General features: G+C 46.0%; 1 protein-coding gene across 1 annotated transcript in view; it reads right to left on the bottom strand.

Moving 5' to 3' along the window:
- Positions 1-11,791: 11,791 nt before the first annotated feature.
- The window catches only part of DLX4 (distal-less homeobox 4), a 31,238-nt gene continuing 20,305 nt past the window's right edge, over positions 11,792-22,724 (bottom strand). Inside the window, exons 2-3 of the mRNA XM_033170852.1 lie at positions 22,262-22,455; positions 11,792-12,804 (exon numbers count right to left, since the gene is read on the bottom strand). Coding sequence (XP_033026743.1) covers positions 12,553-12,804; positions 22,262-22,455 — 446 coding nt within the window. The 3' untranslated portion in view covers positions 11,792-12,552. The remainder of the gene's footprint in view (positions 12,805-22,261; positions 22,456-22,724) is intronic.

Below are 22,724 nucleotides of genomic sequence, written 5' to 3'. Positions count from 1 at the left end.
AGTTCAGGCGAAGTTACGCAAAGAATTAATTCCTTGTTTCTTTGTTCTAGACTGAAGGAGGTTCTGCATGAATCTTGATATTTTTCCAGCGCAATATTATACACAGAAGAAATATACAAAACAATGGGCAAGGTGACTTATTGTTGTGCCTGAAAATGCCCCAGAATAAGGTTTAAGAGTTGTGTGACCCAACCCTCATCAGCTCCAGCCACCATAGTTGATAGTCAAGGATGATGGGAAATGCAGCCCAAAAACTGTTGGAGGTCCGCAATCTCTGCTTTAAAAGATGCCTAGGATATAACTGTCTTAAGGCGTTTCTGGGTTGTTGCTATTTTCACATGGCATTTGCAATCACATACCAGAAAATTCAGCTTGTGCAATTGCAGTTGATGGGGGGGGATCTTGTGTAACAAACCCTATTTCCTGAAAGACTGGACTTTTGGTGATAAGAAAAGTGGGCAGGGATAATACTTTGACCTATCATGTAACCTCCCTGCAAAAAAAATCAGATTCACTGCTCAATAAACAGATAATCTAGAAGCACTCTTAATGAGGCTATCTCTCTCTTCTTCTTTTTTAAGAAAACAAAACATTGGGATACTAAGGTGGCTTGTATGTGGGAGCAGAAAACAGTCCAGTGCTTCACTAAGAACTATTTATTGCTACAAGCTGCCTGGAAATTCCAGAGGAAGATCAGACTAGTTCTGTGATGGGTTCCCAGGACCCTTTAGGGGAAGCCATGGCTGTTAAGCTCAACATCAAAAAAACTAAGATCATGGCCACTGGTCCCATCACCTCCTGGCAAATAGAAGGGGAAGAAATGGAGGCAGTGAGAGATTTCACTTTCTTGGGTTCCATGATCACTGCAGATGGTGACAGCAGTCACGAAATTAGAAGAAGCCTGCTTCTTGGGAGAAAAGCAATGACAAACCTAGACAGCATCTTAAAAAGCAAAGACATCACCTTGCCGACAAAGGTCTGTATAGTTAAAGCTATGGTTTTCCCAGTAGTAATGTATGGAAGTGAGAGCTGGACCATAAAGAAGGCTGATCGCAGAAGAATTGATGCTTTTGAATTATGGTGCTGGAGGAGACTCTTGAGAGTCCCATGGACTGCAAGAAGATCAAACCTATCCATTCTCAAAGAAATCATCCCTGAGTGCTCACTAGAAGGACAGATCCTGAAGTTGAGGCTCCAGTACTTTGGCCACCTCATGAGAAGAGAAGACTCCCTGGAAAAGACCCTGATGTTGGGAAAGATGGAGGGCACAAGGAGAAGGGGACGACAGAGGATGAGATGGTTGGACAGTGTTCTCGAAGCTACTAACATGAGTTTGGCCAAACTGCAAGAGGCAGTGGAGGATAGGCGTGCCTGGCGTGCTCTGGTCCATGGCGTCACGAAGAGTCGGACATGACTGAACAACTGAACAACAACAACATGGCTGTTAAAGTGGCATAACGGTGTGTTATGAGCCAGTGAGGTGTAGTGGTTAAGAGCGGTAGACTCGTAATCTGGGGAACCGGATTCGCGTCTCCGCTCCTCCACATGCAGCTGCTGGGTGACCTTGGTCTAGTCATACTTCTCTGAAGTCTCTCAGCCCCACTCACCTCACAGAGTGTTTGTTGTGGGGGGAAGGGAAAGGAGAATGTTAGCTGCTTTGAGACTCCTTCGGGTAGTGATAAAGCGGGATATCAAATCCAAAACCGTCTTCTTCTTCTTTTTATGGTGAGGATGGGGCCAAAGAGAAGAGAAAAACTAAATTAAACAGAGAGCATCCAACTTGTTCTATAAAAGATGGAGGTTGCTTGGACTAGGTGGAATCTACACACATAGACAACGCCGTGGAAATGCTTTTTTAACAACAACAACAACGTTTTGAAAAATATATTGAATTTGCCATAGCTCACCATCGCCATCCAGTGTCACATTTGTACATTGCACTTTGCAACACACTTAAAACGTTTTATTTGCAGCTGCATAGCTGAGCCCTGTGTGGTGGCAGGGGGAGCACATTCCATCCCTCGCCCTGATCTCATGCAGATTCAGTTGAATCTCATGTGAGTGGTATAAAGAGGAAAAAGAGGAGAGGGAAGGAAACTCATTTTGGCTCTGGGTAGGCCCACTTTTGGGGTTGGGCCCACCCCACTAGCAGCAAGTGGTGCTTGGTAGATGATCTCCCAGGAAATATGGCTCCCAAAGGAAAAAAGTTCCCTAACCCTGCTATACACACTTGCCTGGGCCTCAATGGGGCTTCCTTCTGAGTAAAGTATGGGATTTCACTATTATATACCATATTTTTCTGTGTATAAGCCGTGTGTGTGTGTATATATATATATATCTCAAAAAATAGGTTTAAAATTGGGGCTCGTCTTATACACTGGTAGTGCTGGGGTGTTTTCTTAATTTGGAGCCCCCCCAAATAGTGGGCATCTTATACATGGGGGCGTCTTATACACGGGGAAATGTGGTATATGTGTGCGCGCGTCCTTTTAAGAAAACAATTGCTAGTCCTCAAAGCTAGCAAGCTGGAACGCAGGTTGGCAGAAAGCAATTAAAATAATTCAACCTCTCTTGTTTTAAACCCTGAGGCATCCTGAATACTAAATTTCTTTATTCACAAATAGAGTCGTAACGCTCCTTACCATAAGTTGGCATCTGTCCATCTTGGGAGACAATGGAGGAGTCCGCTTTCGGGAGTGACATCAAACTGTCGGACAGTTACAGCGCCTGCTGCGGCTGTAGAGACTGATGCGGGAGAGACATGTTTTGTTGCAGCTGGGGCAGATGAAGGCATCTCATTGTACCGATGCAGATATGTCGTTGCGTTTCTAACATTACTTGGGAAGAAAATTAGGATGCAGGTTTCATAGAGTACAGGGAGGATGGGGGGAGGTCACAAATTCATTGATGTCTACTCACAAGTAAGATTATATATATATATATATATATATATATATATATATATATATATATATATATAGTTTCAAAAATTTACTGCAGCTGTAGAAAGCTCCCACCAAAGTCTGAAAACGTTTTTTTAATGGAAATGCAAAAAAAGTCCCACCTTGATCAAACGATTAAGAAATGACAAGCGAACCCAACCTTGTCATGACATTTCAATAAATAGAAACATAAAGTGCAATATTATATATTAAATTTTATAGCCTCTTCTGTTTTAATGCCCCCCACACTTGTCCCAATTAATTTCCACTCCAGGGAGACATTTATGTTAGATCTTATCTACCTGCGGCATGTCTTTTGCTTGCTAAGGGGGGGGGAAAACCACACAGCGAAAAAAGAAATGTTATCTTGAAATTGCTTTGACAGCCGAGAGAAAGGAATACACTTTAAACACACACCTTTCCTCTGCGATGGCTCAAATGAAACCTGACAGTTGTGTGTGTGTTTCCCTTAGCTCTACCAGATTATTTATTTACTATTTATGGGAGAAAGGAGATTATTGAAATAAAATAAAAATGCCTTTACACACCCTTCGACATTTCCCCAATGAAAACAGGGACGTCAAAAGGGAAAGCGTGACATTCAGAGATCAAATCAGAAACAGGGTCAGCTTCTGTAAATCTGGGACTGTCCCTGGAAATTAGGGACACTTGGAGGGTCTGGCTTTATAGAAAACTTGTGCTCGAAGAGCCAGTGTGGTGTAGTGGTTAAGAGCGGTAGACTCGTAATCTGGGGAACCGGTTTCGCGTCTCCGCTCCTCCACATGCAGCTGCTGGGTGACCTTGGGCTAGTCACACTTCTCTGAAGTCTCTCAGCCCCACTCACCTCACAGAGTGTTTGTTGTGGGGGAGGAAGGGAAAGGAGAATGTTAGCCGCTTTGAGACTCCTTCGGGTAGTGAAAAGCAGGATATCAAATCCAAACTCTTCTTCTTCTCTTCTTCTTCTCCAAGTGTGTTTCAGTTTCATGGCCATTTGCTACGGTGGGCATCTTCCAGCCAAATTTAAGTGCGCCCCGCACATCAAGACGTCCTTTTGAGTGTACACTTACGATTACAATCAAACCTCAGTTGCCGGACGTAATCCATTCCGGAAGCCCGTTTGGCTTCCAAAACATTCGAATTCCGAGGTGCGGCTTCCCATTGGTTGCAGGAGCTTCTTGCACTCAAGCAGAAGCCGCGTCGGACGTTCAGCTTCCCAAAAACGTTCAAAAACCGGAGTGTTTACTTCCGGGTTTTCGGCGTTCGGGAGCCGGAACGTTCAAAAACGGAGCCGTTGGGGAAATTGAAGTTTGACTGTATTTATGTTCCTGATTGTATTGACCCAGTTATATATGTTCCCACTTTCAATACTCCTACATGCCATCCTGACCTCCAATCCAGGGCCGGATTTAGGTTTGATGAGCCCCTAAGGTACTGAAGTTAATGGGGCCCTTTATATGTCCAGCTGTCCTTTGTCAACAACAAAGTGTTGAATATATGCTCTATGTTAACTTGTGGGTCTAATAGGTATCTAAAGGCATTTGCATATAACAAATAGGAGCCTACACAACACAAAACACTGTTGCTGTATGTAGGTTTTATTTTATTTGTTTTTTATAAATAAAATAAATTTTTATAAATAAAATAAATTTGTTTTTTATAAATAAAATAAAGAGCCAGTGTGGTGTAGTGGTTAAGAGTGGTAGACTCATAATCTGGGGAACCGGGTTCGTGTCTCCGCTCATCCACATGCAGCTGCTGGGTGACCTTGGGCTAGTCATACTTCTTTGAAGTCTCTCAGCCCCACTCACCTCACAGAGTGTTTGTTGTGGGGGAGGAAGGGAAAGGAGAATGTTAGCCGCTTTGAGACTCCTTCGGGTAGTGAAAAGCGGGATATCAAATCCAAACTCTTCTTCTTCTTCTTATCTTATTTTTTGGAAATGTACACCCTGGGGTTTTTTTCCCTTTAATTTTTTGTGTGGCCCCCAAGAGAGTAGGGCCCTAAGCTATAGCTTGTTTAGCTTATACGTAAATCTGGCACTGCTCCAAGCGCTTACCCAGGGTTCAGTTTCCTGGGAACGAAGGTCATCGGGGACCGTGGCATATTTAGGACCTGTGACTTTATTTACGCTTATATACAACCTGAGCCTAGGCTGGAGGGGCTCACAGCATTGACGCCCCCAACATATCTTGCTTCTCCATTAATCGCAGCTTTGGATCTAGCCCACTGCAAGACATGTCTCTGTCTTCAGCTCCTCCTCCTCCAGCTTCCAGCTCATACACCCAGCGACTGTCTAGCCCAGCTGCCCTTTTCTGTTGTTCCTCCCTTAGTTGCAGCTATTGCAATCCAGCTCATCCCTTTGAAGTGCTCCTCAGGGCACTCAAGCCGGTCTTTGTCTTCAAAGAAGCTTGCCCGACCAGTTCCAGGGCCTTCCCTGGCCTCACAACAATGCCATTTGTGCTGGCAACAGTTTTGGGGCAGCCGCGCTGCTCCGTACCATAACTTCCTGCTGAAATCCTGCAACTTCTCCTACCGAGAAAAGCTCTTCGCGGAGGGAGGATCGTGCCACAAAATGGCTTGAGATCACAGCAGCCCAAATGGCCGCTGTTCTCTTGCAATAGAAAACAGGATGGTTTTTTTTCCTCCGGGACACTTGAAATACTCTAGGATTTGTATTGCTTTCTGTCAAAGGCAAGGCCAAGACTGGGATCTGATGTTCCCAATGTTCTTTGAGGGAAGTTATATGCTTTAAAGGGGGATGCAGGTGGCGCTGTGGGTTAAACCACAGAGCCTAGGGCTTGCCGATCAGAACGTCAGCGGTTCAAATCCCCGCAACGGGGTGAGCTCCCATTGCTCGGTCCCTGCTCCTGCCCACCTAGCTGTTCAAAAGCACGTCAAAGTGCAAATAGATAAATAGGTACCACTCCAGTGGGAAGGTAAACGGCATTTCCGTGCGCTGCTCTGGTTCACCAGAAGCGGCTTAGTCACGCTGGCTCATGAACCGGAAGCTGTGCGCCGGCTCCCTCGGCCAGTAACGCAAGATGAGCGCAGCAACCCCAGAGTCAGACACGATTGGACATAATAGTCAGCGGTCCCTTTACCTTTATATGCTTTAAAATGTTGGACTGCTGTCTGGCAGACCAGAGTTTGAATCCCCAAAGTAAAAGTGGAATATAAATGTAAGAAAATAATAATAATAATAATAATAATAATAATAATAATAATAATAATAGTGTCTCTCCGTAGGGGGTGAATGACATCTCTCCTCTCCTCTCTATGTGTGCCCCTACGCCAAAGCAGTTCATCTGTTTCCACAAAATACGGATTACAATGGCTGCATTGCTTTCCACTGTCTAGATATGACTTGGCTTTGAAGCGTGGAGAGGGCCGGCAGATCGATTCTTTATGTGGTGCCCACTTATGGCTGTTATTGTCCTCCTCGGCTTTCGAAGCCAAATCTTGAAGTAATTAACTTTTCAATGGCCGCGTATCAGGAGGGATGAGGGAGGCAAGAGGCAGCCCACCTCCCATAAAAAGCTAAATTCAAAAGCCTGCCTGTCTTCTCTCCCTCCACCCCTCCACTCCCCACCCCCCGCCACCACTTTAAACCCCAAATAGCTGCAGCCTCAGTTTCGTTTGTTATATGCCCCCATTCGGGTAATTGCAGAGGCCGCAGTGGAGGTGAAAGAAACGAAACTGAGAGACTGTGTGAGAGGAACATAAAGGTCCCTTCTTATTCCGGGAGGCCTGTTGAGGGTGCGGGGGTGAGTCCAGTGACCCCGGCGAAGTTCGTTGGGGGTTAATTACACGGCAGAAATAATTTGGAGGTGTCTGGTGTGGCCTGTGAATTATGGAAAGAGCCAATCCAGAGGCATCGGCAAGGGCAACTTCATCAACTTGTTGATGAAGTTAAGCCAGCCTGTCAGTCTGACTCGAACCCTAAACCCCAAATGCCTCTCTTTCTTTGAAGGGGAATGCGCAAACCCTCCAAGAATCTGTGGTGCTGTAGTTTGCTCCGCAAAGAGCTGCAATGTCCAGCATCCTTAGCAAACTACAGTTCTCGGGATCCTTGGGGGGGAGCACTGTAAATATCCTGTGTGTCTTTCTGTGTGAAGCAATTGCCAGCCTGTGTGTGTGTGTGTGTGTGTGTGTGTGTGAGTGAGTGAGAGAGAGAGAGAGAGAGAGAGATATGGATGGATGGATGGATGGATGGATGGATGGATGGATGGATGGATAGCATGGCTATCAGCCAAAAGTCATACCTGCAGTATGACTAGAGATTCCAGGAGCGTGGAAAGAGGCTACACAAGTGACTCATTCTTTACACACACACACCTTTGGCACCATGAGTGTGTGAACAACACCCTCCATAATGAGGAAAACATGCTCTGCATATGATTTGAAACACTTGATGGTTAGGGCAGCTCTTTCCCTCAGGGGGACCTTCCCCGGGGATTGTGGTGGGGCTAAGAAGAGGAGCAGGTTCTGTAGGGATGACAGGCCACTTCACAGTAGCGTCATGAGACTTCAAACAGTCATGCTTCCCCCCCCAAAGAATCCTGGGAAATGTAGTTTGTTAAAGGGTGCTGAGAGTTTTGCCACAAGACCTTTTTTTTCCTGAAAGAAACTACTGTTCCCAGAGTGCTTTGACAATCAATCCCTCTTTCCAGGCAACTGGGAATTGTCGTTCTGTGAGGGGAAAGTAGGGGTTGCCAAACAACTCTCTGTACCCTTAACAAGTTCCCAGAATTCTTTTTTGGGGGTGGAAACCAAAACTGTTGAATGTGGTATCACAGTGTTTTAGATGTTCAATGCAGATGCAGCCCAAGTTGAAGGTGTAGATCTCTACCCAAGAGAATTTTTATTTTTGATGCATTTTTCACACACACACACCATATTGTGTATGTGGCATGCAGAACCCTGGTGGGGGCTAGATTGTGTGGACTACAACATTTAAAACGGTCACCACATCCGGTGTGGCAACCAGACAAGGAAGAGTCACCCCAGCAGTGGAGGAGGAGCTCAATTCATTTGCCATGTTTTGCATATGCATGACTTTACCAGTAGAAGTCTGTGGCTTGGCTCATTTTCTTAAATTATTTTGTCTTCTTTATTATGTGTTTTGAGTTCTCTTCAGTTGAGTCACCAATTGCCCTAGTGGTTCCCATCTGTAAAATGCATAAACGTTCTCTAGATGCTTAATTCCCTTGGAAATAAGTGCTGCATGTGTGTGACTTGAACTGCAGACATTTGTGGCTCGGAGCTTATTTCCTGCATCTTCTGTTTTGCATGTATATTCCATCCCATTTTCTGGATGTGGCAAGAGTTGGTTCGGATTATGATCTTGCATGGCCTGCTGTGGTACCGTCATGCTATGCCCGGTGACAGATTTGTAAACTCATACACTGGCAGTTTACATTTGCCAGCAGAACATTTTCTGAGCCTGCCAAGCTCTGTCTCTGCCCCCCCCCCAAAAAAAAATATTTCAAGAGCTGGGGATCCTACTTGGGCAAAAATTGATTTTGGTGGGTATGAGCAAAAACACCTTGCCTGTCTCTAAAGAAACACAGGGGGTGTCATCGCACTGAAGGAAAATCCAAGTCTCATTCTTATTTAGTCCAGACCTTCAAGAGACAAACACCCCAAAGGGACCACATCTTGTGGTGATCCCTTACCAGTTTGTAGGAAGTACTACTCCGCAGTGACATAGCGTGGGTAGCCAGTGTCCGGGGCAAGGCAAGTATCCTCAGCACCACCCAGCAATAGGCTCGACTGAAGGGGCAATAGATTGGCGACATGCCCAAGTGGCAGCTGTGGTGCCCCAGGAGCATGGAGCATGGCAGAGAGTGGGACGGGGGATTGGTCGGGAGAGGGTTTGTTTCTAAAGCCTATGCAGAGGGTGTCCTACCAACAGGCCATCACCCAAATCCACTTCTCAGTCCGCCCATGCAAACATGGGGAGATTTTCTGTGTGAGGGGGAGGGCACATGAGGAAGCTGGATAGCTCAGTTGGTTCAAGTGTGGAGCTGATAACACCAAGGTTTCAGGTTCGATCCCCATATGGGACAGCTGCATATTCCTGCATTGCAGGGGGTTGGACTAGATGGTTCTCAGGGTCCCTTCAACTCTTATGATTATGACTTTCTCTCCCCCCCCCCTTTTGAAATTTTGCACCCCACAGAATTTTGAACCCAGGGCAACTGCCCTTATGGCTCACGCTACACCACGTGATTGTGTGTGTGTGTTATAAAGCTAACCATGGGTTTCTTCCTAGACCTTAAATCAACAAAGAACTATTAGTAACACTGGTAAATCTAAAACGTCAGCAGTGTTGTGGAATGCGGTGTTGGAGAGATACCCAACCACATACTCTAAAGTAAAGGTTGGGAGCCTGTGATCCTCTAACTGCTGTAGGACCCCAATTCCCATCAGTGCTTGGCAGTCAAGGATTATGGGACCTGGACTCCAACTACATCTGGAAGATCCCCGGTTCTCCACGCCTCATCGAAACTCATCGGCCTTCCAGAACCTGGTGCCATCCAGATCTTTTGGACTTTGATTCCCATTAGACCCACCCACCATGGCCAATGGTCAGGGGTGATGGGAGTTTAGTTCAAAACATCTGGTGGGCACCAGGCTGAGGACAGCTGAGAGAGATTTTAAACGGCATGGATTTGACTAAGATCGATGCAGTTAGGACCCCTGTTATGTTCCGTTCACAGGTCCCAATCTGGAGAATTGTGTGTCGAGTGTGGAAAAGAGGAGACCGAGAGGAGATATGACAGCCATCTTCAAAGATCTCAAGGGCTGTCACATGGCAGAGGGAACAAACTTGCTTTTTCCGAAGGGAAGGACTCGAACCAATGGCTTCAAGTTACAAGAAAAGAACTTTCTGTGACAGCAAGAGCTGTTTGACGGTGGAACGGTATCCCTCGGGAGGTTGTAACTTTCCTCCCTCGGAGGTTTCTAAGCAGAGGTTGGATGGCCGTCTGTCATGGATGCTTTAGCTGAGACACCTGCATTGCAGGGGGTTGGACTAGATGACTCTTGGGGTCCCTTTCCAACTCTACGATTCGGTGATTCTAACCACGCAAACTCTGAATAAATGGGAAGCCCTATGGCAGGGGTAGTCAACGTGCCCTCCAGATGTTGCTGAGCTACGACTCCCACCATTCCTGATAATTGGCCATACTGGAGGGGCTGATGGGAGTTGTAGTCCATCAACATACCGAAGGCACTACACTAGCTTTCCCTGCCGTATGGGGTTCCTCATTATGCAGTTGTCAAATGCTGCCAAGGCAGAGCATGGCATTGTGTCTCTGGGGGTCCAGTTCCATACAAGAACTGAGTGTGCAGGAACAGCGGTGGCGAAGACTCATAAAGGTCGTCTCCATTTATTTTCTAGATTCAAACTTCACGACAGGCGTAGCCAAACTCGGCCCTCCAGCTGTTTTGGGACTACAACTCCCATCATCCCTAGCTAACAGGACCAGTGTTGATGGTCTGGGAACTGTAGTCCCAAAACAGCTGGAGGGCCAAGTTTGGCCACGCCTGCTTTACAAGAACTATAAAGGAGGAGCTTGACAGCGTTCGTTTGTACAAAAAAAAAATTCATTTATAGTTTTACATTCTGTTTATAAATTGAAAACAATACAATATACCAAAAGCTGTATTTCAATAAATAAAAATGTCATTATGCTTGGCAAAGTGTGGGATTGGGGGGGGGGGGGAGAAAGAAAAGTTAAATTAGTTTTTTTTCCATTTTTTGTTTTAATGGTTTAGTTAAATAGCCTCCAGTTATTTGCTGGAGGTGAGGGGGGTGGGGTGGAGAGAGACTTCATGTTGTAGCTGAAACAAATATGAAAGATCCTTTTTTCTTTAAAAATAAAAATGGGAGTGGGGAGAGGATATGGAGATTACATTCCACAAACGTTCCATTGACTGTAAACATAATCCTGGCTTAAGCACAATTTTTAATGAAAAAATATTTTAGTACAGACAGACATGGAAGCAAATTTGGCTTTGAATAAAGCAGTTGGATATTTTTTAAAAATATATATATTTCCCCCCTGGTTTTAGCAAATTGCGGCTCTGTGGGGTTTGGCTAGCCAAAACCATCACCAATTCCTTTTGCAGGTAGAAGGTGAATTGACCAATTTTGATGGGCAAGTTCTTGCCAGTTTTAACCCCATGAGAATATCCAGTCTAACTCGTATCCTTGGCCCCCCCTCCCCATTATGAAATTATGCCAATATTAAGGCTCTCTTTCCTACAGTGCTTGGAGTGAACTGTTTTGATTTTATAATGTTCACTGAATTGGTTCCAGAACCTCTGAACCTGAAAGCCATTCCTATAACCGAGAGGTGAACTAACTAAAATCAAGTTTGTTTTGGGGTACAGCTTTGAATGATTTCTAGTTCGTTCTCTTTTTTTTTTTTTAGACTCTTTGGGCTTTAAGTTTATAGAACATAATATTTGGGGGGAAATAAACGAAACAATTCTCTTTCCACTCTCTGTGTGTGCATGTGCATTGACATTTTCTTAGTCTTAAGTATATTCAATACTCCAGCACAGCAGCTTGTAACATTCTGAATCGGTTTATTTTGGTGTGTTGTTGTTGTTGTTGTTGTTGTTGTTGTTGTTGTTGAGGATTTGGACGGACTTGAATTGAACTGTGAACTGAACTAGTTTGTTTTTGTAAAGGGAAAGAACCCGAATTGAAATCACTTCCTTTTTAGACATATAGAACTAGAATTAGTTCCTTAAATAAAAATAACTCTCCAAGCTGGGGAGACCCAGCCAGATGGGCGGGGTACAAATAATAAATTATTATTATTATTATTATAAGCTCTGCTTTCTCCCCTGTTTGACCAGTTAATCATTCCTTCTCTCAGTTCCTTGCCTGGAGTAGATCTCTGTGCAGCTCAAAACCTTGCTACACTAACTAGGATTGCCAAGAAAGAAAGAAAGAAAGAAAGAAAGAAAGAAAGAAAGAAAGAAAGAAAGAAAGAAATGTAAAGATGGGCAATGCTCCTGTGCCATGAGCCTCTGCAGGACAATGCAGAAATATAACAGATAAAGCCCTCCCCGTCACTGAACCTCCAAGCAGCAACACTACCACCTGTTTATTTGCTGTCTTCCATCAATACTGCTTAAGGCACAGAAGCTTTGCTGGATGAGAGGGGGAAGTATGGCAAAACCTCACACATCTTACTAACACAACTAGATCTGGTGTAAGGCCCATGTCACCCGAGAGCCTATCTTTGGGACGAAAAACACACAAGCACCTCTCTTGTAAAATCCCTGATGAAGAGACGCCGATTAAAATGACCTTCCGTTCATGTTTCGGAGCTGGGGGGTTCTTTCCCTAACTTTGCCTCACGCAACCTGCCATCGTTGTTAGATCCGATCCCTGGACATGTCCGTCCGGAGTCCATCTCCTGCCAGGTTATGTTCTCACCAAGAGAAAAGTGCTGGTGATTCCTTCAAAGAAGCCAACGTCTCCCTCCGAACTCCACGCGCCCTCCATTCGCCTGTCCCCTGGGACCCTGATCAGCACTTTGGAGGAAGAGACACATCGAGGATGGGCTGGTGCTGCCAGCGCCCCCTTTGTCACATCACCGGGGGCCTCCCCATGGCGTCTTGGTGCTGCGGTTGGTGGTACCAAGGTCCAAAACTGTTGATGTAACTGCTGGGAGGCAGGGGAGGGCCTTTGCATGCCATGGGGATATCCCAGAGTGGGGGGATGTTGGGGGAGCAAGGGGACAAAGATGAAGAACTGTGGAGGTGATCATCTTGGATGCTGGAGCCCTGCTTCATAATCTTTTTGAACTTGGAACGCTTATTCTGGAACCAGATCTTCACCTGCAAAAACAGAGAGGGAAAGGTGTAAACAGAGCATGCAGAGAAGTACCGGTAGCCTAAATTTATTTCGGTCAATAACCAGTTGAGAGAAGTGAAACAAGGCTAGGAGAAAGAAAGAAAGAAAGTCATCAAACAAGTTTTTCCTTCTTGAACGCCCTTGCTAATATATATATATATACTGCTAGGTGGGCAGGAGCTGGGACCGGGCAACGGGAGCTCATCCCGTCGCGAGGATTAGAACCACCGACCTTCTGATCAGCAAGCCCTAGGCTCTGTGAATATGGAATAGGACGAAGAGTCGGACACGACTGAACAACTGAACAACAACAACAACAAAAATTTTCATTGGAGAATTGGAGGGTATGCATGGTCACTCAGAGCAGCAGTACAATAATGTGTGGCGGGGACTGTGCCAATAAAGTAACTGCGTCTAGAGAAGGATACCCTAGAATTCATTGCAGCCTAGCACCTAGTGGATCATGTGGCATGGCCTCTGAAGTGAATGCATAATGCTGCCTCGAGGCAAGGGGCTGGGGTTGTCTCGCCTCCTAGTGCCTTCCAATGCCACAATCCTCTTTCCATCTGCCTTAATTTCCTAGTCTGTAAAATGGGAATAATAGTGCCCTATCTCCTAGGGCTATTGCAAGGATTAAAGATCAGGGCTTGTGAAGCATGCTGTATGTTTTGGCAACCTCCAGCAGCTACTTGCCCCTACTTGCCTTTTTAATACGCACTCTGTTGCTGCCTGACCCCAGCTAACTTTTTCAAGAAGTTCTCCTCCCCCACCTTTCCTTCCTTCTCCTCCCCCCCCAACTCCCCCCCCCCAAAAAGCTGGTTGCACAATGGCATTTGTGGAAAGATCAGAGAGGGCAAAGTGTAAACGTTGGTCTTCAGGGCATTTCGAGGAGGTGGAAAACTACTGGAGGGAGAAGCAGTAGAAAAATATGTGATTTATCCCTCCAGAGTCTTCCCTTCTTATGTGCTACATTATCCCCATCTCATCATGTTGAAAACTTAGGAGCGTAGTGTAGCAGGGGGAGCAGATGGAGCGTCATAGATTACTGGGTAATAGTTTAAAATACAGAAGGAGAGAAACAATGGGGGGGGGGGGTGAGAGAATCTAGTGTCAAGCACCTGTAACTTTGCTGGGAATTTTTCTGCATGCAAACGGAGATTCACTGGAGGCTAATCTTCCTAGCAACCGGTTCCTTGTGAGTAAGTGAAAAGTAGCCAGAAGGATTGGGACTGTGGTTCCACTATTATTAATAATATATATTTTTACTTTATTGCCTGCCCTCAGTGCCAAGCTCCAAGGCCAGCTTACAACAATTTAAAATGAAGTGCTAATACCCTGCCGGCAACGTGCTCCTCCCTTTTGCCCCGGCTGGGGACACAAGGGGGTAGAAAATATGTAGACTTATTGTGCACCTTCCATTTGGTGAGCCTTTAGAATAGGTGCTGGGGCTAAAGGCCAGGTTGAAGCTAGTGGGTCATAGTTTAATGCTTGAGCATGTATGTTGCACGCAGGAGGTCTGAAGCCCAGGTCACACTCACATCTTATATTTAAAGCACTCTTATACCACTTTAGCAGTCATTGCTTCCCTCAAAGAATCCTGGGAACTGTAGTTTTTTAAGAGTACTGGGAACTGTAGCTCTGTGACCAGTGGCGTGGGAAGGGGGGTGCGGTGGGTGTCATCACAGAGGGGTTGACAAAATGGCAAAAATATGTCTTTTTGAAAAAAATATCTCCCGCATGCCGCTTTCTACGCCACCGCGGGAACACTCTCCCCTCGAGTGATTTCCAGAAACCAGAAGCATTGCTGCCTCTAACTTTTCAGGCAGAGCACAGGTTTTATGGCTAGTAGCCTCCGACAGCATCTTAAAAAGCAAAGACATCACCTTGCCGACAAAGGTCCGTATAGTTAAAGCTATGGTTTTCCCAGTAGTAATGTACGGAAGTGAGAGCTGGACCATAAAGGAGGCTGATCGCCGAAGAATTGATGCTTTTGAATTATGGTGCTGGAGGAGACTCTTGAGAGTCCCATGGACTGCAAGAAGATCAAACCTATCCATTCTTAAAGAAATCAGCCCTGGGTGCTCCCTGGAAGATCCTGAAGTTGAGGCTCCAGTACTTTGGCCACCTCATGAGAAGAGAAGACTTCCTGGAAAAGACCCTGGTGTTGGGAAAGATGGGGGGCACAAGGAGAAGGGGACGACAGAGGACGAGATGGTTGGACAGTGTTCTCGAAGCGACTGTCATGAGTTTGGCCAAACTGCTGGAGGCAGTGAAGGATAGGCGTGCCTGGCGTGCTCTGGTCCATGGGGTCACGAAGAGTCGGACACGACTGAACGACTGAACAACAACAAAGCCTCCGACAGCCCTCTCCTCCATGAATCTGCTTAATCCAGCGGCGTAGCTAGGTGAGGAGGGGGCCTGCAGCGTGCCTGAGCCATGCGTCTCTCCTGAGGGGGAGGTGGCGGGCGGACTGCCTGCAAGCTCCGCGCTGCTTTTTTGAGCGGCGCGGGGCTTGTGTCTGTCCACCGCCACAGTCGCCCTACAGCTGAAGGGGAGACTGCGGAGAGGCTCCACACAGCATGCCCCACCTTGACTTGCCCCACCCCCATAGGCAGCTCACTCCGCCCCCGGCTCCAGGGCACGCACACCGCCCCTGGCACCACACCCCAGCAGCTAGCTATGCCAATGCCTGTGACAAGTCTCTTAACTACTCTCTGCAACCTTTGGAAATTATGGCCTCCCATAATTCTTTGGGAGAAACCAATGTGGTATAAGATATGGTATGGATGCAGCCTAGATCTCAGGGATCTCCAGATCAAAGAATCTCAGGTAGCAGGAGATGTGAAAACCCCTTTTTGCTTGAGACTTTGGAGGGCTTCTGCCAACAAGGGTAGACAATGCTGGCATAAGGAAGCTTTGTATGCTCCAGCAGTCTTTATTATTGAACATACACAAAGAGAGAGAGCCTGGGACAGATTATTTTCTCCTGAGAAAGGGTGACTCAGAAGAGGAATCCTTGCTCATGGTGTGAAGAACTCATCCCACTTTCATCCCCGGAAAAAAAACAGGTCCTGCAGGTTGTTGCTTTGTCTCCAAAACCTGCCAAACCTGTTTGTCCGGAAGGGAGGTTGGGAGAAAATAAATGTGCGCCCCACAAGAAGCGAAGACTCCCTGAAACCACCTCAAGCTCTCTTGTAATATATATATATATATATATATATATATATATATATATATATGGACCTTCCCCTGAGCAAGTGGATTTAGGCAACAAGGCTCAATTTTAAAAAACATTATATTCATACTAAGTTCCCTCTCTCTCTCTCTTAAAGGGGGGGAGGACTAAATTTGCCCCATCGCTATGAAAAATATTGGAAACCGTAGTTTACAGAAAGTCACATACAGTGGTGTCTCGCAAGACAAAATTAATTCGTTCCGCGAGTGCTGTCGTGCAGCGGAAATTTCATCTTGCGAAGCACGGCCGGAGGAAGTGCGGTTTGATGGGGGAGGAAAGTCTCCCTTTCGTTAGCGAATGCCCTTCGTCTAGTGAGTTTTTCGTCTAGCAAGGCATTCGTCTTGCGAGGTACCACTGTACTTTAAATTCATGGTGTGTATGAAAACTGTAGCATGAATGCTTCACAGCTGCCGAACCCCACAGACTTGTTCAAGGCCTAAAAGTAAATCTCTCTGGTTCTGATGAAGTTTCAGAGAAGAGTATAGGCTCATATTTGGTGCACCTGGGAAGACAATTTATTTGTATAATAAGTTTATAACCCAAAGTTTTTGAGAGGGGGGGGACCCTTTCTAAAGAAGCTCACAGGAATGTAAAACAAAACCCAACTGATCATTTAAAACATTTTTTAAGTGGGTAAAACAGGTGAATAAATACATTAATAAATAATGATGATGATGATGATGATGATGATGATGATGGGAACCACACTTTATGACCAGCACACACAACACAAAAATACAGTCATACCTCGGGTTACGTCCACTTCGGGTTACATTTTTTCGGGTTACGTACTCCCATAACCCAGAAGTGCTTTTTGCCGCACGTGCGGTCTACACATGTGCAAAGCGCAATATCGTGCTTTCACGCATGCGCAGTATTGCCTTTCGGGTTACGAACAGCACCTCAGAACCAATTAAGTACATAACCCAAGGTACCACTATAAAACAAGACACTGAACGGAACAAAATGGGTTTTTGAAGCCTACTCAGATACAGGCCGATACAGACAATATCCTATTTACTTATTTTGGCTGAACTTCACGCTACGCGGTGTCTAAGTGTGCAAGCTGAGGGTGCTTGTGGTGTCCAAAGCATAGAGGAACTTTTTGCACATCCAGTGGAGCAGAACTATCTAAGATCCTTGTTTCCACAAGTGCCTCACACTGAGGCAAGAGTCCTGACTTTTGCTATTACTCTTTCATTCCACTGCGGAACCAGAATTTGTTGCAGAATACCAACTCCTCCCCTGCCCGAAAGCCAAAAATTCCATGGGCTAATCTATTCTAATTTTAATCTGTTTTAGCATGTTAACTTTTGTATGTTTCAAAGCGCTGTTGTCGGGGTTTTTTTCCTCCCCTTGGTGTTATTGCTTTATCTTTTCGTAAACTGCTTTGAGGTTTCTACAAGCGAGCGGTTTGTCAATTTTATGACATAACATGAGTCCTCTTAACCTCAGGATCATGGGTTCGAGCCCCATGTTGGGCGAAAGGATTCCTGCATTGCAGGGGGTTGGACTAAATGACCCTTATGGTCCCTTCCAGCTCTTATGATTCTGTGAAATACACATATAGCACCTCTGTCTACCAAGCAGCCAATTGGGGGAGCTATTCAGTTTGGAATATTCCATGTGCTCCAGCCCATAGCTCCTCAGAAAGAGACCAAAACAAGCCACTGCCTCTTTTTTTATTCTATTCACGTTTGGTTTACCTGCTAATTCTGATATCGTACAGAGGAAGAAGCCTGTTTTATAACGCTTCACAGCCCTACAACACAATTCCCTGCCCTCACCCACCCCACAAGTTCTCAGCGTGCAGATTTGGCAGGTTCTTACTTGACTCTCCTCTTCTCTGCCTAAATAAAAATAAATCTTTTTAATGCCTCTGGCTCTGGGCTCACCCCTGACATCTGTCTGTCTCGAGCGATCTCCTTAAGCTGCTCAACCACCTGTGAGGAAGGGCTTCTGGGTGAGTGGAACAAACTTTCAACGGTGCCAATTCCCCTAAAATCCCCCAAACTGTGGGCAAAACCCAGGGGGCAAGACTCCAGTGCGGGGTCACATGGAAACAAACATCACCGGACCATGCCTTTGGATTTCGCACACCAAAGGGGAGTTCTCCTCCGGTTTCATAAGCTTTACCAGCTGAATATACATGGTTGTTGTCATCCTGGCAGGGATCCCGTGCTTCTTGAATACTGGGGGCGCAGCCAGAAATTCAACAGGTGAAGCATTTCCAGCCACAGGGGAAAACCTCGTACTTCATTTCCAGTGCCACTCTACCCCATTCCCAAAATCCTCCTGTTTGTTCCTGAGCTTTCTCCATTAGTGTCTTGCCTAAGGAAGAGCGCAACACCTTCCGGGCAGAGAACACCTCACCTGCCACAGTCACACCTGCGCAATAAAATGTCACCACCGGTGCGAATGTGTTGCTGCTCAGGATTCCAGCCTCTCCCTTCCATTCCTTCTCTCCCTCGCTTTCCACCACCTCCCTGAAACCGTCCGTCAGCATTCCACAGCCACTGAGCATGCTCAGTGCGCGCTCGGCTGCTATTGGGTCCCACACTATGCAATGCACCCTCCCCTCTAAATGCATTTCTTGTGCTTCCGCAAACCTCTCAAGCCTACTGTCACCTCTTTCCAGTCTGTAGGCTGCGCAGCTGTGGCTACGAAAGGAATGACACGCGCAGCCATAAGCTCAGAAATGGAGGGAAATCGGAAACGACGGTAACATTTCAATCCAATTTCAATCATCAGAAAAAATTATTGCATTTTCTACTACTGTTACTACATAGATACTAAAGAGAGACTGGACTATCACAACTAGTGGGATGTAGTCAGTGCCGGATTTACGTAAAAGCTAAATAAGCTATAGCTTAGTGCCCCGCTCTCTTAGGAGCCCCAAAAAAATTTAAAGGAAAAAAAACCTGGATGTACATTTCCAAAATATAAGATTAAAAAACAAATAGAACAAAACCTACATACAGCAACAGTGTTTTGTGTTGTGTAGGCTCCTATGACGTAAGTCACGGGCCCTGCCTGCTAGCCTGCTCCCTAAAATATCACTGGTTTGCTTCTTTCTATATACAGTGGTACATTGTTTCTCAAACTTGGGCTTCTTAATTGTATTTCACGATTAATATACTTCTTAATTGTATTTCAGATCAACAATTACTTGGATAAAATACATATTTTGTTATGTGCAAATGGTTTTAGATACCTATTAGGTCCATAAATTACCATATAGCATATATTCAACACAAAAAACAGTGACAATTTGTTGTTGACAAAGGACAGCTGGACATATAAAGGACCCCATTGCCTACAGTAGCTTAGGGCCTAACCAAACCTAAATCCGGCCCTGGGTGTAGTAATTAAGAGCAGGGGTTTCGGGGTTATCTTCCCTTTCTATTATCTCTAATTCTTGTTTTCTTTTGCTAATTCTATCCAGTGGTACATTTCTAGAAAAAGGGTTGCCTGAACTCGCCATGAAAGACATCCACCTGAGGGGTACTGGAACTGAGTTCTGGTGAACTCTGGCTGAAAAAAATGCCCTGGTTCTATTTATATCTACGCTTTGCTTTTTGTGGTTCCCCATCTTGGATTAAGGGACACGGGTGGCACTGTGGGTTAAACCACTGAGCCTAGGGCTTGCCGATCAGAAGGTCGGCGGTTCAAATCCCCGTGACGAGGTGAGCTCCCGTTGCTCGGTCCCAGCTCCTGCCCACCTAGAAGTTCAAAAGCATGTCAAAGTGCAAGTAGATAAATAGGTACCGCTCCAGGGGGAAGGTAAACGGCATTTCCGTGCGCTGCTCTGGTTTGCCAGAAGCGGCTGAGTCATGCTGGCCACATGACCCGGAAGCTGCACACCGGCTCCCTCGGCCAATAAAGCGAGATGAGCGCCGCAACCCCAGAGTCATCTGTGACTGGACCTAACGGTCAGGGGTCCCTTTACCTTTTTATCTTGGATTAATGAAGATGCAGGACGGTGATGGACGGAAGATGAAGGCCCTATTTGAGGGGCAGGGCAGAGAGGATTTTCCAGGGTGGGAGGCTTGGGGAAGCAGCGGGGGGCATAGCTGTCAACTTTTCACTTTTCTTGCAAGGAATCCTATTCGGAATAAGGGAATTTCCCTTTAAAAAGGGGGAAAGTTGACAGCTATGGTGAGGGGTAGGGAGAGCCCCCAAGAGAGAGCTGGGAGATTTCACTCTTCTGTGCATGGAATAAGGGTTAAGATATAATTGTGATAGAGGGCCTTGCATTCCTCTCCTCTCCTTTCCTCTCCTCTTTGTTTTCTTCCTTTTCTTTGGAAAAGGAAGGAAATTTGGAAGAGGGAGACAGGCAAAGAGGTAAGATCACCTTCACACACAAACACCGTGCTGCATTTTAAGTCGCTAATGTGACTTAATATCACGTGCCGCCACAAAGCTCTCCAGGTGGCCTTGAGGACATCACTTATCCTTCTTTTTAAATTTATTATTATTATTATTATTATTATTATTATTATTATTATTATTATTATTATTATTTTGACAAGGTAATAATCATACATAAATAAGAACAAAAATGTGCACCCCACCACCGAGACCATTCCATTGTAACTATCCAACCTCCCAAAATTTCAACACCTCTTGTGATGGTTTGACCCCTTTCCATTTTAACAGTACAAATTCTACAAACACCCTCCATATCTCCTCAAAATCATTTCTCCTGCATATTCCCCATCTTACCTTAATGGCACATTTCAATTTATCATTAATAGCTATATCCAACACCTCTTTCTACCATTCTTCCGTTTTATATTCTGCTTGCCCCTTCCACTCCCTAGCTATCATAATTCGTGCAGCTGTCAATAAATTTGTGAGCAAGTCCTTCCTAACCTGCGAACTTTGCACCCCATCGTAAATTGATAATAATGCTACCTCTGGACTTTCGGCCACCTTTAACCCAGTGATTTCTGTTATCTCCTTAAGCACCCTTTGCCAGAAAAAAAAATGTACATATTTACACCCCCACCACATGTGAACGTAATTCCCAGTTTCCTGGCATCCCCTCCAACTCACTTACCCTTCTGATCACACCCACACCATTCATTAAAAAGACATGGATTTCCCTCAAACAATCCTGGGAACTGTAGTTTACCACTCAAAGCGCTACACATTTCCTACTTGTGGAGGTGCCAACATGTGCCCAACATTGGGGGGGGGCATCATGTGTGTGACATCACATGTGTTGCATCATCGCAGACCTCCCGAGTGTCTGCGCTGTATCTCTGGGTGGTGTGCACGTGGCATCTCTCAAAACCGTGCGGGGTGCGCAACCTCTAGTCAGGCCACACGGCATCTCCCAAGGCAGCGGAGGACAGCGGCCAAAGGAGAGAAAGAGGCAGAGGGAAGGGCAGGTGGGTGGGCAGGCGAGGAAGGGCTCAGCCTCCTCTGCCCCCTCAAGATGGGGGGGGGGGCTCAGCCCTGTTCCAACAGACATGGTGGGGGTGAAGGTGCCTCAGCCCTATAGAGTTGGCACCTATGCCCGCTAGTGCCATTAAAAAATGACACTTCCCACGATTCTTTGGGGGAAGTCATGTACTTTAAACGTGACCTCTGCCTGTCCTAACTCCCTGAGTTGCTTTGAGGATATAATAAAGGGAGACCCTGGCCAGATGCAAAAGAGAGCACCCTTAATAGTTATGGATACACAAGTATGCGGGTGGCGCTGTGGCCTAAACCACGGAGCCTCTTGGGCTTGCCGATCAGAAGGTCAGCGGTTCGAATCCCCGCCACGGGGTGAGCTCCCGTTGCTCAGTCCCAGCTCCTGCTAACCTAGCAGTTTGAAAGCACACCAGTGCAAGTAGATAAATAGGTACCACTGTGGCGGGAAGGTAAACGGCGTTTCCATGCACTCTGTTTTCCATCAAGGTCTTCCGGTTTAGTTATGCTGGCCCCATGACCCGGAAAGCTGTCTGTGGACAAACGCCGGCTCCCTCGTCCTGAAAGCAAGATGAGCGCCGCAACCCCATAGTCGCCTTTGACTGGACTTGACCGTCCTGGGGTCCTTTACCTTTACTTCTTTTCTTTTTTTTACACAAGTATAAAAGTCCCCTTTCTCACCAGGCCACCCTACATCTAGGTCACACCCTAAACTGCTAGGAACCAGGGGGTGGGGAAAGTTATGTTACAGATAAATGAACCAAAGGATGCTTGCAACATCTCACCTGGGTTTGGGTCAAGCCCAACTGCGCTGCTAGCTCCGCTCGCTCGGGTAACGCCAGGTACTGGGTTTGCTGGAAGCGCTGGTTGAGGGCTTGAAGCTGGAGACTCGAGTAGATGGTTCGTGGCTTGCGGATCTTCTTGCCTTTGCCATTGATGCGGATTTCGCCATTCTCAATGATGGTCGATTTCTCAAGGTCTTCGAAAGCAAACAGAAAGGGAAAAGTAAGTAAGTAAGTAAGTGGACCCAATTCCAGTGACTGTTAACATATAACCAGACAAGGATTTATCCAGGATTTGGATAAATGCATGCAACCACTGGGATGGGGGGGTGAGGTGGGCTCCAGTTAAATCTGTGCTTACATCTCTATAAAAACGAATTCCAAATATAGTTATATTTGTCCATGGCAAGTCTACATTTGTGCACAACCTGTTCATTTTTAGCAAGCTTATCCTTATTCTCCATCT

This window comes from Lacerta agilis, chromosome 14 (assembly GCF_009819535.1).
Source record: "Lacerta agilis isolate rLacAgi1 chromosome 14, rLacAgi1.pri, whole genome shotgun sequence".
Taxonomy (NCBI): Eukaryota; Metazoa; Chordata; class Lepidosauria; order Squamata; family Lacertidae; genus Lacerta; species Lacerta agilis.
Note: the sequence above shows the minus strand (reverse complement) of the source record. Positions and strands in the feature narration are given on the sequence as shown.